Raw genomic sequence first — 17884 nt, forward strand, 5'->3', positions numbered from 1 at the left:
CTGCATTTTATTCAAATAAATTTTTTTGTGTTCATTTTATTGTTTTGTTATGAAAGTGATACAAATAAAGTACACAATATACACAAAATGACAACATTCACTTATTTCGATCATTAATGCAGAGCAGATAATGATAATGAGACACAGGTGATTGAGATAATGGACGATGAGTCCGAGCAGTGAATTATGGGAAATGTAGTTTGTGAGAGAATGTCATAGTCTGATGTGGAGCCCTCTGGTGGCTCTCAAGGGCACTCCAGCTGGTGACCGTTACACGTTTTCAGCATGCTTTGGAAACCAGTTTTGGTAGATGTTACCACATGAAGTACATTTACTAAGTTGAACTGACAAAAACATTAACCACAAATTATTAGTAAAAATAAACTCACATTTATTACTTAATTAATAAAACAATATTATTGCCAAATTATTAATCACATTTGTTTCCCAGTCTGTAATATGCTTTTTACATCATACATTATCTTCTTGTTTACATGTGATTCACTCTGGCCAGCAGGTGGACGTAAATTGGACAATGGTGAAAAAAAAAACAGAAAGAGCTTTTTTTGGCCTTGTAAAAAGCATGAAGGTGATTTTAGGCCCACATCAAAAGTTTTGATTTGATGAAGATTTAACACAACAATTTTAACAATAAAATAAGTTTACTCTTATAAATGAAAGTGATTTAATTTAAAGAACAGTATGAATACAAAATAATTAATAAAATTGAAAATCCAGAGCAAAATCACTGTAAATTTCTGCACGTCACAAAGAATTCCTGAGCAAAAAACTTTTTCAGTGAAATCCTGTAAAGCTATATCCATTTAATTCTACCTTTTGACAATAGTAAGGCAAGGAAAGTTGATTTATAGCACATTTCAGCACATTTCATACTATACTATGGCATTTCAAAGTGCTTTACACAGAAAGGAATAAAAATAATCACAAAATGAGAGCAAGGAAAATCAAAACAGTTATTCAAAATGCTTTACATTGAAAGGAGTTGAAATAATCACACTATGGCGATTCATAGTAACATTAATTATTGTGGGACAGTGGGATGTTCATATAATTCAGCATAATAATCAGTTTTGGGGATTTTTTTATTTTTTTTTAAGTAATGCATTACAATATTGTTACTCGTTACTCCCTAAAAAAGTAACTAATTGCTTAAGTTACTATTTATGGAATATAATGTGCTACATTGCTGTTTTTTGGCACATGTAACGGCTCTTTAAATGTATTGGAATGAATAATCCTCGGCCTGAAGGAAACGCAAATTCACTCCTGTACTGTATATAAAAATAAAAATAAACCTTTCAGCCATTCTGGGTTGAAGAATAGGATGCAGGAAAAACAAGTTCAACAATATTACTTAATAAAAAAAACATTAAAAAAATAGTTATTTATATACAAAGTTCTTTTTGCTTATTAGTATGGTTGAAGTTAATCACTGAAAGTCAGTGGCAAAGACATTGGTTAATTAAGTGATATTAAATACATAAAGTATTTTTGTGTAATTTAATATATTTAATTATTGGTGATGTGTGTAATATTTACTGTTTTTTTTATTCATTTTGAGAAATACTGAATCAGTTTTTTTTTTGCAAGCAAGATGTGTAAATGCATGCTTACATTTATTCTAAAACTTCAATAACCATCATGTTTACACACAGCGCACACAACACCTCTGCACTTACTCTTGATTTGTCTCAACATAGCTCTGTCAATAAATGAGTTACTTTACTAGTTACTTGACAAAAAGTAATCTGATTACATTACTCAAGTTACTTGTAATGTGTCACCCCAACACTGGTAAAGATGTGTGTGTTGTCAGGCTGTTGTTCTCTGTTAGGTGGTTCGAGTAACCAGTATTGTCTCAACTGTTCATATAGTTAATCAGATTGTATTACATATTTTTTTTTTTATATGGCCAATTTCATTCAAGACGTTCTCTAACTGATTAATTCCTTTCTTCATTTCATCAATGAATTTCTCTGACTTTTCCTTAAACTCCTTTTCCATTTTTTTTTCTGTGTCTGTGTCTGCAGGCCTGTCACTGTGCGCCTCATCGCCATCTTCAAGAATCTCTTCAAGAAGTTCAAGCATACTGCTAATCTCAGCAAAAGTTTTTGAAAGGTCTCCAGTAAAATGCAAGCTTTCAGACATTGGTGTTCTTGCTTCTCTGTTGTCATTTATCTGGAAAAGATGCATTTTCTCAAAGCAGTAGGAAAAACGTTCACGTATTTCATTGGCTTTGTGCTCTGATAGCGTGGGGTTTCTCAGTATCTCCTGAACACAATTAAACATCTTTTTTAATACATCAATCACAGGGCTGATTTTATTCTGTAATTCTGTCAGTTCGTTCTCCAAGGATTTATTTAAGTTCTTCTCCTGCTGTTTTTTCTTGAAATTCCCAATAGCATTAAAAATTGCACCGGCTGCAAGAAGAGCTACTATTCCAGCAGCAATGCCTGAAGCCCCCATAGTAAAAAAAGATAAAGCAAGTCCCGCAATTAGGCCACCGGCACCAACACCTGCTGTTACTGCTCCTCCTGTAAAGACTTGAACATCAGATCTGTAATCTACTTCAAACCCTTGGACAAGCTGTTTCATATTCTTTATATTCTCCTGGCATTTAGGAGACATTTCCACATGGAGTTTTTTCAGTTCCTCTTCCAGATGAATAACATCAGATCTACAGAAAGAAAGAAAGAAACACAGAGACACATACTTTATGTATATGTATATATATATATATATATATATATATATATATATATATATATATAATAACATAAAACACAACATAACATGTCTCTCACAACACATCAGGCAGTCCCTCAATGCTGCGGCGCCGGTGGTAGTGTCTACGTGATCTCATTGATGCTGTAATTAATAAAAAAAGAGAAAACATTATCTTTTTTTAAGACCAGTGATCCCTTAGTAGTGGATCATCTTCCTGCAAAACATATTTTATAAAACTGACCTACAGTTTCACAGACAAGGCTTAAATCTAGTCCCAGACTAAAATGCATGTTTGAGCTGTTTTAACTGAAAGCATACCTTAAAGTAGGGATGGGACGGTATGAAAATTTCATATCACGATTATAGTGACCAAAATTATCGTGATTATCAATATTATCACGGTTTTGTTAAAACGAGATGAAAGTGTTTAAAAAGAACTGATGCTCACACTGAAAACATTTCAACAAGTTTCATATTTGAAAATCAACAAACAAATAAAACAAGCAGCTCTATGCACTTTTTAAAGCAAGATTATATCCTGTGACATATCCTTCATTATAATGACCGTCGTCAATAGCAACGCATTATAACACAGCGCACATCTATGTATCAACGGACGCGCACTCTCGTTTCATTCAAATATATTGTTTGAATAATATTGTTGTGATCATCTTGTCTGGACGATTGTTTTGTACGCTGAACAAAATCGATTTATAAACGGGTAAGATTTAAAACATTAATCTCAATTCAATATGTCCCCGTAATTATGTGTTTAAAAAAAAAAAAATCTGTCTAATAAGTGTAACTTACAATGAATCTATACATTAATATTCCTTAAATGTCACTCTTAATACTAATAGTAGTCTTGCTTGAACTTGTTCGTTCGTCTTTGGTTCAAAGCCACTCGCTGCGAACTTTTTTTTGCGGAAGCTTCACGTTTATTTCAAGCGAGTGAGAAACAATATTTCAACTCAAAACAACATTTTGCACCTAATTATTTCCCAGACGTAGTTTTGGTATTGAGGTCAAAGATAACTTGCCTTGCGTTCGCTATACAACAGTGGGTGGTGGTCACACAAGACGACTCGGCAGATTTGAAGTGTTTCAGCGACTTTTTGTTCTGCAGACAAGGTGACCATCCTCGATTAAGTTTCCCTCGGGACTTTTGTAAAAGCCTAACCACACCTCAGATTTGGTCCTCTTAAAAGGCTGAAAATTCACTGCCATCCGCCATTCCTTCTCGAATAAAAAAAAAAAAACATTGCGCGCTGCGCCTGCGTCAGACTGTTGCTGGCTGGACAGGATTTACAGTGAGTTATTAAAATCGCGATAATCAAACACGGTTTTAATGATAATTACATTTTAGATGGTAATACTAACCGTCAGTACATTTTATCGTAGTTTATCGTGAAACCGGTAATAGTCCCATCCCTACCTTAAAGGCACACTATGCCATATTTTTGGATTAAAATATCCAAAAACCACTAGAACAATGTTATATATTTTGTTGATTCGTGTACTCTTACATTATCCCAAATATTTCTAAGAATGTTTAAATCCAGAGACAACTGAGATCTTACAGTGTGACATAGCTTACATCGCAACAAGCGACAATCATAAAGGACTATTATAAATTGCACAGTGTGAACCCGGCTTTAGAGAAAAAAACATTACTGGTGTAAATCTTGACACAAAACAATGACACTGATTATTTTAAAGGCATACTATGTTATGTTTCACCGCTAGAGGTCGCTTATTCAAAACAATGGCGCTTGATTTTGTGAAATCATGGATTTATGGGAGTTGTTGTCTTCACCTCTACAGCCGGTAGAGAATATGACAGGACTCGGGCAGAAATCATATTCATGGATAATGTATTAAAGATATATCAACGTTACAAAAGCCGCTGGAGAGATTGCTAATGAGAGACGAGCGTGACACACGGCTCGAGAGCAGTGGAGCTTTTATTACACCGCTTCTGGTTCTTCATGGGGAAACGCAGTGCTGTTTTATCATATACATTTGAGTGTGTTGAAAGTTGTTATAATGCTACTCTGTGTATTCGCTCGGCGGCTACTATATGAGACACTTATTATACAATGCAGTGAGCTAGATCGATATTATACATGGTAAAACTACATGGTACAATCGCGGTTAATCAAGAAAACAAGATTTAAACAAAAAGACGAACTGTGTCGAGCTGTATAACAATGATCAGTTTTCGGTCGATGAATATATCCAAACAGTTTTTCACCTGTCTAATAAAACACATAATATATTAAAGTGTCATAAAACCACCCTGTTTTAGTCTAGTCATTCACACCTCAGAGATCGAAAAAGTTAAAATATATATATATATATATATATATATATATATATATATATATATATATATATATATATATTAATTTTTTTACAGACACATTGAATATTAAAATATGACCTCTGAGAAAAAGGTTGAGGCTTAAAAATTTAACCCTAATAATATTCTCATTACATTTACGAACTCTGCAGTCTCTGAACAAACAACAGGTGAGTTTATCTGAAATAATAAAAGGCAGTTACTTTTTTGACAATTGTTCCGGATCCGGACCCGGAGAGAATTCAATCCGCCTCCATTTCGTATTTCAAGAGCACTAATTGTGTGTAAGGGATTAAAAGTGTGGATTTCATACTTTGATAAATGCTTGGTAAAATCATTTGTTTCGGGGATTTTTATGTATTTTTGAAGATGGTCCGAAATGAAAGCGAAGTCGAAATATTTAAAGTTTTCCTCCGTGATATTGTTGTCAGGATCCTCCAGTGAGTGTATGAAGTTTGACGTAACCGGGCGACACTTCACCGCAGTGATACATATTGATGCGTAGTGTATTATACAATATCTATCTATGCAATAGTTTATTGAGCATTTTCTTTTAACAGTTTTAAATGTCAGTTACTGTGCGCGTGAAGAACAGTTATAGTGCTCTGACTCCAGTGTTGTGAGAGACAGACACCCGGTAGAAAGTAGTTAAGGTACAGCAATAAAGTCCAGCAAGATAAAGTTGTTTAATGCAAAACCATAGACCTTTATCTACAGATCAAGTATAATTATAGTAACATTGAATCATCTTGGAGAGAGTTTTTCATCGTGTTGACCGTCGTAACCAAACGCGACGCGCTGCTTGATGCTGAATGGAGAATGACTGACAGCCGCAGCGGAGGGAAAAGTGTATGTGATCTTGAATTTAATTACTTAAATATTAATTTATATCTCACATTATACTATATAATGGCTTCAGAACACTTATAATATAGTGCACGACAACTTTATGGTGCTTTATCATTTTTTGCAAATGTTTTGTTTGTGGGGCCCAGAATAGTATACGCACAATATCGGATTTGGATCGGCCTCGTCTGACCGATACCCGATCCGGCAAAAATGTCGGATCGGTGCATCTCTAAATACAGCTCAGTGATTGGATTGAACGAGCTCTTTCTCATGAATATATGCAGAGAGTCGCTCAGGGTCAACTGACGTAGAATTGTCCCGGCAGCCAAACACACACTCCAAATAAACGCTTCTACCTCACATTCACTAACGCTGGTTCGACTTTGCTTTTCAACCCGGAAGCACGAAATTGCTCTGGAAAACGCAAAAAATAACCAATTTCCACTTATTGACAACATTTATGAGTGCTTTTAGTGTTTTCAGTCAGGGGCGGAGGCAGATGATGTAAACATTCGGGGCTTAGCCCAAACCTAGGGGGGTCCGGGGGCCTACTCCCCTGGGAGATTTTTTTACCATTTACGTCAGCTAAATGCACTATTTTTCAGGCTGTTTGAGATAATAGACTGCTTAAAAAACTATACACTATCTGGGAAAATGATGATTGTTAGGCCTACTCAGTAAAAAAAAAAAAAAAACTGGACGCGCGAATGAGGTGAATTCGCGTCTACCGCGCCGCGCTAAACGCCTCATTCGCGTCGCAGGACCTCCAGACGTGCGTAAACGCGTCTTCACATTGACTTAAACATTGAAATCACTCGCGCCAGACGCTCTATTCGCGTTCGGTGTGCGTTCATATGTTCACATCTCTAAAAATGAGTTTTGGGGTTTCATGACCCTTTAAAGCGTCTTTGGTGTTTGTTTGGTTCTTACAAAATAAAACTAGAACTTGAGGGTAACGTGTGTATGATGTCATGATAACACATACAGTACGTGCCTGTGCTGAATATGGTTACAGATTATTTTTTGTCAGTTTGACATGACAACATACAACTTTTCCATTTTCTTCTAATTAAAAATATTCCTACGCCTTGCTTGTCTTTTGAGCGGTCATTTCTGAGCTCAGCACGACTGACACAAAGACAATGCATGGGAGAGCTGAGGTAAAATAAAAACATTTAGTTTCCGCTACAGATAGACTTTTAAAAACAGTATTTTTTTTTTTAACGTATTTTATCACTTTTTTTTGTTTATGTAACACTAACACAGTTCAAGGTTCAGGGAAAGAGGATACGGGAATTGGTGAATGGTAAACTTTGTCAGCTCCTTGTAATGTTTCCAGATCTCTTTCATGGAACATGAGAATGGTAAAGTGTGCATCTGACCTTCATTAAGACGCTCGTCACAGTATCATCAAAACCACAGAAGTTTGAATGCTAAAAACTTTAGTAAATAACTTTAAAAACTATATTTTTGTGTAATCAACTATTGTTTTCAGTGTTGTCAGTAGCAGCTGAACTACTGCACATCCCTACTGAAGACAGGTGGGACTATTTCACACGAGCTTGATGATAGTTCATTCAGAAAATAGTCAATTATAAGATTGTGGATACTTCAGTTTTAATTTTTATCTTTTCTCCAAAATGTCACTTTCAGAGATTTACTGTTTTCAGTGCATAACATAGGTTGTATTTTTTTGCATTAAAGGTTGTGATATGATTTATCTTAGTTTAATTGTTTTACCTCAGCTATTTTAACAGGGTGTAGGCTTTTAACTATATCAGTAAAGAAGAGCTTCTGCCCTGTTTTGCTCACATATCTGAAAATAGATTTTGCTTACTGCATAATACTGTTACCCTCTTTGTAATGACTTAAAGGACAAGTTCGGTATTTTACACTTAAAGCCCTGTTTACAGATCGTATCTGATGAAATAGAAAATTTTGGACACATGCTGCTGTCCCGAGAATCTTAGTTCCCTTTCGAGGGAACTCGCGATGCGTCGATGACGCTTTGGGAACGCGTACAGCGTGAACGAATCTGAAGCAGCTGTGTCAACTTAGTCCAAAGTAATGAATGAACGAGCGCCACGTGCGGGTGACGTCATGACCAGGATACAAAAGCGCACTCGGTGAAACCGGCACTTCAGCTTTTTTGCCTCAGCAAAACAATCTGTGTGTCTGACTGTCTGTCTATTTACTGTTGTCCGTGATTTATATATATATATTTTGTGGATATTATGGCGAAACAATTATACAGGCTGTGTGCTTCTCCCTGCCCGCGTTATTTAACGGGTGGGGACACACACGAGCTGTGTGTAATGTGTTTGGGAGTGGAGCATGCGGTGTCAGCCTTCGAGGGGGCTGACTGCCATCATTGTGAGAAGCTTCCGCTTCGCATGCTCCGCTCCCGTCTGTCACTCTTTGAGGAGAGTGGTCAGGCTCGCGATCCTCAGGGTGCAGGACCCGCTGTTGCCGAGGCAACACGGAGAATGCATTCCTGGGGATCGCAAAAGGATCTCTCAGAAGGGTTGGAGACGGGTCCGAGGACCTTATCTCCTTCCTGTCCTGGGAGATCCAGCGCTCTCTCTCCGGTGTCGGAAGCCCGCTCTGCGGCTTCTTCCGCCCGGGTAGAGAGCCCAATGCTTCAGTGCTCTAGCTCCGAGGAGGTAGATGTACTAAGCATTGGCAGTGACACAATCACTGGAGAAGGGGACTCGCCATCCTCTTCTCCAGCATATGAGGAGCTGGTGGAAGTGATAACTCGTGCTGTGGATAAATTACATATTGAATGGCCAGCCGAGAAAAGGGGCGCTCGTCCGAAAAGCAAATTAGACGAGCGCTTCTTACCATCTAATGTTTCACTTCCACCACGAGGTCTTCCATTTTTCCCTGATCTTCACAGTGAGCTGTCTAGATCATGGGATAAACCATATTCTTCTCGGCTCTTTAGTCCTCAAGTGCATATTTATTCGGGGATTAGAGGGCTGAGAGAGCATGGTTATGAGTCGATGCCCCGAGCTGAACAGACGCTCGCGAGTTATCTGTCACCCGGTTCAGCATCGTCTCTGAAGACCTCGGCTTTGCCCACTAAGCCATTAAAAACGACATCTACATTAGTGGGCAAAGCATATACGGCAGCAGGTCAGGCTGGAGCGTGTCTGCACACTATGGCACTGCTCCAGGCATATCAGGCTGAGCTGCTGGGGGATTTGGATAAAAGTGAGGGAGTTGGTCCCGAGGAGGTTCGAGAACTTCGTCGGGCCACAGATTTATCTCTCAGGGCTACTAAGGAGACCGCCAGAGCAATCGGGCGGTCTATGGCAGCCCTTGTAGCCACTGAGAGGCACCTCTGGCTGAATCTGGCAGATCTAAAGGACAAAGATCGTTCTTTTCTGCTTGATGCTCCTGTCGAGCCTTCTGGTCTCTTCGGCGACTCCGTCAATTCGGTCGTCGATAGATTCCAGGAGGCTAAAAAACAGTCAGAGGCTTTTAAAAAATTTCTCCCTCGCCGAGTCCAACCCCCTGGGGCTGCTGTGCGTGAGCAGCCCCAGCCGTCAGGCTCCTCATATAGAGGTCAGCAAAAGGAGAGTGTTGCGTCTCGTGCACCTCCGCAAAAATACTGGAAGCAGACGCAACACTCTCAACCGAAGTCTTCTAAGCCGAAGCCGGATCTGAGGACCGTTCTTCAGGCTAAGAAGGCGCAAAAGAAAAGGTCCTGACGCCAATGGCGTCAGTCCAGTGAGGGCAGCCCCACCCGGGGTGCAGCGGGTCACACCTCAGAATACGGTGTCCGTTCCACCTCGGTGTCCTCAGGGGACCATTCTGCCAACCCCGCCACCCTTGGTGCTTCGGGGCGCAGTGGTTCCCAGCGTATGTCTGGCGCAATGTCGACCCGACATTGCGTCGGACATGAACCTTCTGAGGGGGGTTCAAAAACAGTCAGTTCGGGTAGTTCCTGCCGGTATGTTTCAGGTCCCCGAGCTGAGTGTCTCAGTTACACCAGAGACCAGCCCCGAGGGGCTGGTTCCCTTAGTAGATTTTCTGTCAGAGTGGAAGATTCTGCCAAATATTTCTCGATGGGTCCTGCATATTGTAGAGAGAGGATACAGAATCCAGTTCGGTTCTCGTCCTCCTCGCTACAACGGGGTGTTGCTCACGTTAGTGCATTCCGAGCAGGCTCTGGTGATGGAGCAAGAGGTGAAAGCTCTGTTAGCCAAGAGGGCTATAGAGCAGGTGTATCCACCCGACAGGGAATCGGGTTTTTACAGCCGCTATTTCATAGTTCCAAAAAAGGATGGGGGGTTGCGTCCCATTTTAGATCTTCGTCTGTTGAATCGTACAGTACAGAAACTCAAGTTCAAGATGCTGACACTCAAGCAGATTGTGACTCAAATCAGATCCGAGGACTGGTTTGTTACAATAGATCTGAAAGACGCTTACTTCCATATCTCCATCCTCCCTCAGCACAGGAAGTTCCTGAGGTTTTCTTTTGGGGGCAAAGAATACCAGTATCGGGTACTTCCGTTCGGTCTAGCACTATCACCCCGCACGTTCACGAAATGCGTAGATGCAGCTCTGGCCCCGCTCAGGCTGCAGGGCATACGTATTCTGAACTACATAGACGACTGGCTGATTCTAGCGGAATCAGAGCAGTTAGCGGTTCGGCACCGAGGTGTTGTTCTCGCTCATATGCGGAAATTGGGGTTGAGGCTCAACGCCAAGAAGAGTGTGCTGTCTCCATTACAGAGGACCACTTTTCTTGGTGTGGTATGGGATTCAGTCACGATGCGGGCCACTCTATCGCCCGCTCGTGTAGCTGCTATCCTGACAGCCACGAAAGAGCTAAAGCTAGGCCAGTCACGCACTGTAAAACAGTTCGAGAGACTGTTGGGTCTCATGGCAGCGGCGTCCAATGTGATACCCTTTGGCCTGCTGTACATGAGACCTTTGCAGTGGTGGCTCAGGACCAGAGGGTTCTCCCCGAGGGGAAACCCACTTCGGGTAATCAAGATCACGCGGCGGTGTCTCCGCGCCTTGGTTATGTGGAGGAAACATTGGTTCCTGTCCCAGGGTCCGGTGTTGGGGGCTCTTTGTCATCGAGTTGCTATCTCGACAGATGCTTCCCTCACCGGCTGGGGAGCGGTAATGGAAGGCCGCTCAGCTCAGGGTCTGTGGAGGAGTCATCATCTCTCTTGGCACATAAATTGCCTGGAGATGATGGCTGTTTTCAATGCGTTGAGGCACTTCCTCCCAGACCTGAGGGGCCACCATGTGCTTGTCCGGACAGACAACACATCGGTGGTCTCTTATCTGAATCGCCAAGGAGGTCTACGGTCGCGTCCACTGTACAAGTTGGCGCACCAGATCCTCCTATGGTCCCTAGGGAAATTACGCTCTCTGAGGGCAGTGTATATTCCGGGGGTACAGAATATTGGAGCAGACGTCCTGTCGAGGCAGGAGCTGAGGCCAGGGGATTGGAGACTCCACCCCGAGGCGGTGGAGAAGATATGGGAGTTTTATGGCCAGGCTCAAGTGGACCTGTTTGCGTCTCAGCACACGACGCACTGTCCACTTTGGTTCTCCCTTACTCACCCAGCCCCCCTGGGGCTGGATGCTATGGTACAGACGTGGCCGAGGCTACGGCTGTACGCCTTTCCCCCTGTTGCTCTGCTCCCAGGAGTTCTGGAGCGAGTCCGCCAATGCGGAGTAAGCCTTTTACTAGTAGCTCCGCGCTGGCCGAGTCGAATCTGGTTTGCGGACCTGATTCATCTCCTAGACGGTCCTCCCTTGGAGATCCCGATCAGGAGAGACCTTCTGTCTCAGGCCGGGGGCATGATATTTCACCCCCGACCAGAGATTTGGAAACTATGGGTTTGGCCTCTGAGGGGGCCCAATTCGTAGAGAGTGGTCTCTCAGCCGAGGTTGTTGAGACCATTCTAAGCTCCAGAGCGCCCGCTACAAGGAAGTTGTACACTTTAAAGTGGAGAGTTTTCACTTCTTGGTGTCACCAGCGACAGTGGGATCCGGTTTCCTGTTCAGTAAACACAGTACTGGAGTTCCTGCAGGAGCGCTTTGCGTCAGGTTTATGTCCGTCCACCTTGAAGGTTTATGTGGCGGCTATTGCGGCTTTCCACACCCCGGTGGGGGGTACATCTTTGGGTCGAGACCCCCTGATTACTCGTTTCCTTCGTGGCACCCTGAGGCTAAGGCCTGCAACTCGTACTAGGATGCCGGCTTGGGATTTGGCATTGGTTCTAGAAGGCCTATCTGGGGCTCCGTTTGAGCCCTTAGAGTCGGTCTCAGAAAAATTTCTTACTTTTAAGACTATTTTCCTCCTAGCCATTTCTTCCCTTAAGAGAGTCGGAGATCTTCAGGCCCTTTCGGTATCTCCTACCTGCCTGGAGTTCGCTCCAGGCATGGTTAAGGCATTTTTATACCCTAAGCAAGGTTATGTCCCTAAGGTACCTACCATCACTCCTAGGCCTATTGTGCTGCAGGCTTTCTGTCCTCCTCCGTTCACTTCATCGGACCAGGAAAGGTTGAACCTCTTGTGTCCAGTGCGAGCATTGGACACTTATGTTCATCGGTCTTCTTCTTGGAGGAAGGCCGACCAGCTGTTTGTTTGTTTCGGATCACCCAAGAAAGGTCTTCCCGCTTCTAAGCAGACAGTTAGTAAGTGGATAGTTGAGGCTATTACTCTTGCTTATGAGTCCTCTGGCCAGCCTTGCCCTTTGGTGGTCAGGGCTCATTCCACTAGAAGTATGGCGGCCTCTAAAGCCTTAATTTCTGGAGTTTCTCTCCAAGACGTTTGTGATGCGGCGGGCTGGTCCTCTCCGCTTACATTCGTCAGATTTTATAGCCTGGACCTGGATGCTGCCCCAGGGTCCCATGTTCTTAGTGCTTAGTGTTTTCTGGATGACAGTATTACACTCAGGCATTTGTAACTATGGCGGTTTGGGTATTCTCGTTCCCAAAGCGTCATCGACGCATCGCGAGTTCCCTCGAAAGGGAACGTCTCAGGTTACGAATGTAACCATAGTTCCCTGAGAAAGGGAACGAGACGATGCGTCGCCCTGCCATACTTCCTGCATTCCTGGGATTGTCTTGCTTCGGCAAGTTTATGCTGAAGTGCCGGTTTCACCGAGTGCGCTTTTGTATCCTGGTCATGACGTCACCCGCACGTGGCGCTCGTTCATTCATTACTTTGGACTAAGTTGACACAGCTGCTTCAGATTCGTTCACGCTGTACGCGTTCCCAAAGCGTCATCGACGCATCGTCTCGTTCCCTTTCTCAGGGAACTATGGTTACATTCGTAACCTGAGACGTTTTATTTCGCTTTCCCCCTCACCCCCATAATGGCAGTCTATGTGCACTGGAAGATTCCTTCCTAAAAACACATTAAACTTTCGTTTACAAAAACGTGAAACTCACCGAGTGGTCAGGGGTGTTCACTGATATGCACTCTCAAAAATCGCTGAAAAAGATGCAACAGGTTTTATCGTAGTTTTTGTCCAACTCCATTGACTTGTATTGAATGTGCTGTGTGAGGTACGGTATTACTCCGCCGCTTCTTCTTCTGCTTCTTCTGTGTATTCAATGAAATGCCAGCGGTTTGCTTGCAATCGGCAAAGGTGCATTATCACCACCAACTGGTGTCTATTATTCAAGCTCTCAACGGAAGAATCTGGGTGTGACGCGTTTGGAAAAATAGGTCCACAAAAGCGAAATAAACCTAAAATTCTCGGGACAGGAGCATGTGTCCAAATTTTAATCTTAACCGTTCTATTTCATCAGATACGATCTGTAAACAGGGCTTTAAGTGTAAAATACAAAACTTGTCCTTTAAAAATGCGTTTTCAAAAACAGCTTTCAGAGCAAAAACTGAATTCACAGCTGCCTGAGCAAAATGTGGCTAAAAATTCATAATGTATTTTTGACTCACATTTCATTACAGGAGGATTGTCCATGCTGTCATCACTGGAGCCAGAGTCACTCTGATGCTGATGCATCTTTTTTAATACCAGTTAACCAATCAGTCGTGTGTTGTCAGCCTAAAGATAAAGGGTGACAAAAAATCAGGATTAGCAAAATACCAGAATAACACCGCTTGATTATCTCAAATGAATTCACAATTACATTATCTCTCCTGTCTGAGAGTGTATAAGGCATTGAACTGTGACAGACAATCAGAACTGACCCTTATTTAATTCCGGTTTAATATCCCATTGAAGAAGTACCTGGTTAATGCACTGCACGCCACAGAAATCTGCATATTATTAACTAACAACCGTTTGCACTATGAAAACCATTCAAATTGCCCCTGACAGTAGACAACATGCGCTTTTCGGCAATATACGGCTTATTATGGTAATTTCATGCTTTCCGTCAGCAAATGACAGCCGCTTTCTAACAGAGCGGGAAGGAAGGATTTTGCACAGAGAGATACGAAGCGCGGCAGGTTAGAGTGTTTTGGATTTCCCAAAAGCATCGTAAGACTAAGAAGTGTGTAAAAACTGTACGACTGATCTTAATATTACGGTCTGTTTCAAAAAAGCATATTGTAGTCGAAAGTCATCATAGATCTACGAGTGCTCTGGAGTAGGCTATAGTTAAAGCAGACATAATCCGGCCGTGATATTAGAGGTAGGATATACTGCCCTAAAGAAAGCCAAAATTTTAGCAAATAAATCTTAAATAATTAATGCTATTATACACTCACTTTTGTTCCAATAAAATGGCAGTTTTTTTTTTTTTTTTTTTGCAAAAGCCCCTTTAGGGACTCGACCCGTGGTAAAAATTCTGCTATTGTCGCTTTAGCGTAAATAATCTATTGCTATTTGCAGTTAATGTAAACCATTTATATTTGATATACTTTTTGTAAATGGCATATATCGCTATTTTTACCTCGCTGCTCTCTGGCATCTATATATTGAAAACAAGTGCCCCTTTTCAACAGTGACATCTAGCGGTAAACTGTCATTACGTTGTTAAACTAGTAATTACTAAAAAGGTTTACTATAATAATAATAATAATAATAATTTGAGTTGAGTACAATTGAAGACTTAAATTAAGTCGGTCTGACATTTCTTTTAAAATTTGCATTTTTATCAGGCTTCTATTTAGGTTCAGTCATATCACTTTAATGGCAATGACTGATTGTTATTATTGTTATATTGTTATTATTACTGAACCTAAATATAGGAGCCTGATAAAAATGTTTTTTTTTTTTTATATAGCTTTTCTCATTTCCTTTTTCTTCTGCTTTTCAATGCCGATAAACAAGAATATTACTTTTTAGTTTTCTTTGTTATATTACTATTCTTTGTTATATTTACAAATGACTGTGCTGAAGATGGAAGAGGCTTTCACGTGCATAATCTACAATTAGGGTCTACATTAGCCCACTAGTAAAAGTGTTTGAAAGGTGTTAAATTACATTTAAAAATAGTTAATTTGTAAAATTCTTACACTTTTTTGTGAATGTACTAAATGTTTTGAATGTGCACAATCTACAAATAATAGTGTTAAATAAAAGTCAAATTTTAAAGTTGCATTTAGTTAGTTTGTTTATTGTTATAATGTTCTTGCACATTTTGCGCATGTTTTGAATGCGATTAATACCCAATAATTGTGTTATTATAATATATATTTTTAAACAACAATTAAACAATGAATCGACAAAAACATTGACTGTTATTGTTATCGATTAGTGTTGTATTTTATTACAGTAAAAAAAAGATGAATTGAGGTAAGGTGAAGGTTTGAATAATATAACGTTATGGGAACTTTAAGAAAACTTTCCTGGCTAACCAAAAACAACCATAACAAATAACTTTCTGGGAACCGTAGTAAAATGATATATAGACTCTAATCACAGCCTATCACAACTCACGAGCTCACGCATATTTCTATTCCACACACAGTCTTACATCAAGTGAGTAGGCTACTTAGTTTCGGTTTGGTCAGGCTTTCGGTGCGTCATTAGGCCTAGTTTACTTAATCCTCGCAAATTCAATCTGAAATACAAGTAACCCATTACACAGACTAACCTGGTTGCAGTGTTGATCGAAGCACTTCTGTATTTTGCGTCCTAATGAAAAATGACACAGCCGAAGCTCGATCCACTTGAAGTCCACGAGTTGACGGAGAAATTCTTGAGTTTTAAAGCGCGACGATAGAAACTACATTATACTTAACATACGGAACTAATATATTCTATTTAGTTCTAAACTATTTTCGTAACATAAATAAAAGATAAACATTTAAGGTCTAAATCGTTGAAAATTAGCCAAACTGAACAACAGCAAACTTTCAATGCTCCGCCCTTCTTCTTCTTCGTGCTTCACTCTCTCGGAGTCCCGCCCAGAGCCGTTAAATCTTGAATATGATGATCACACTGCGATCTCGCCGCCACGCGGTCACGTGATACGTGTAGCTCTCAATAGTTCCAAACAAATCCGAATGTCGACGCGAAAACGCATTTCGTTTTGAGATGTTTGTCCCTCATCGCGTCCCATATCGTGGTTTCACTTTCTCTATAACGGATCAGTGCGGTGTAGAATTGCTTTTTTAGGTTCGTTACGTTTACATTTTTTTAAGAAAGACACAGAGCTGATAACGAACTGGTCGTAGAGTGAAATATGTGGCGTTTTATTTCTGGTAAGATTTTTTTTTTTTTTTCTTAAAATATTTGAATGCTTGTGATGTTGGAAATTCTGCTTTAGTCGTATTGTCCATCGGAGGCAACTGTATTTTTTATTAAGCTCTCCAAGTGTTGTTTTCACTGAAGTTTAACAAAGTTTTATTTTAAGTCGAGAACATCGACTGATAAGTTTTGTCCTCAAAATCAAATAATTAATTGAATACTTTGTTAAAGAACCGCTGCAGATTAAAGGTGCTCGTGCAACATCTATTATTATTATGCACATTTGCTGAAAATCTTAATACAAGGCAGTGAAACTCTTTCAGGGACCCACCAGCTTCACCCTGACGACAGTGATGATCGCAGAATTGAAAAGCTTCCTTCAGTGAACCGTAAGTCAAGCAATCAGGCACATTATGCACTTATTAAGTTTGTGTCCACATAAAGCAACAAATCGCAATCTGAGGACATAGGTAAAATAATAATAATAATAATAATTGATTATTTATTAAAGTAATCTTGTCTGACATGTAAAATACTTAAATATCAGCATTGTTGATTGAACTAAAGCAACATCATTATGTCATGCTACTGAATCATTATGTCCTATTATATTGTGATATTCCTTAATTGGCTTTTCACTAATGTTACCACAGCTAAGACATTTATTTTCTTTGAGTTAATGTGAATTTAAGTTAAATTAAAAGAGTAATATTTACTTTGACTCCAACACTTTTTTTTATTAAAGTTCACATTGCTGATGAATGACCCACAATATCATTAATTTATGTTGTATTGTGTTTCTCTGTGACAGATGAACTGAGACCGTTCCACTTATCCAGGTAAGTGTCTTAACTCCATACACAAAGAAAAGTGAAACATTATCAGTTATTGATAAGGCTAAGTTTATTAAAGACGCTGCTAATTTTATAACTCCCATGGTTACTCACATTTTAAATCTCTCTATCTGCCAGAATAAGGTACCGGCTGAATTTAAACAAGCTAAAATATTTCCTCTTTTTAAAAAAGGGAGTAGGCTAGAGTGTAATAATTATAGGCCTGTGTCAATCCTGTCTTCGTTATCTAAAATTTTTGAAAAAATATTATTTGACCAAATTGAAGAATATATTTCCAATTTTAATATTTTATATGAATTTCAGTCTGGTTTTAGAAGGTTGCATTCCACAGAGACAACTATTCTATATTTGACGGATTATATAAAGAAAGGAATAGACAAAGGTAAATTAAGTGGGATGGTACTGCTCGATTTACGAAAAGCTTTCG

General features: G+C 40.2%; 2 protein-coding genes across 2 annotated transcripts in view; one reads left to right on the forward strand and one right to left on the reverse strand.

Moving 5' to 3' along the window:
• LOC306993268 (uncharacterized protein) lies at nt 1-16498 on the reverse strand. Its single transcript, XM_079602941.1, has 4 exons — nt 16008-16498; nt 13900-14008; nt 2826-2889; nt 1-2698 (listed from the first exon to the last, which is right to left on the reverse strand). Exons 2-4 carry the CDS (start codon nt 13964-13966, stop codon nt 1900-1902), a joined length of 930 nt encoding a protein of 309 aa, XP_079459067.1. The 5' UTR covers nt 13967-14008; nt 16008-16498; the 3' UTR covers nt 1-1899.
• LOC306993218 (uncharacterized protein) overlaps nt 16476-17884 on the forward strand; it is a 14670-nt gene continuing 13261 nt past the window's right edge. The window contains exons 1-3 of the mRNA XM_079602859.1: nt 16476-16617; nt 16927-16992; nt 17415-17442. Coding sequence (XP_079458985.1) covers nt 16599-16617; nt 16927-16992; nt 17415-17442 — 113 coding nt within the window. The 5' untranslated portion in view covers nt 16476-16598. The remainder of the gene's footprint in view (nt 16618-16926; nt 16993-17414; nt 17443-17884) is intronic.

This window comes from Phoxinus phoxinus, assembly GCF_949152265.1.
Source record: "Phoxinus phoxinus genome assembly, chromosome: 2".
NCBI lineage: Eukaryota > Metazoa > Chordata > Actinopteri > Cypriniformes > Leuciscidae > Phoxinus > Phoxinus phoxinus.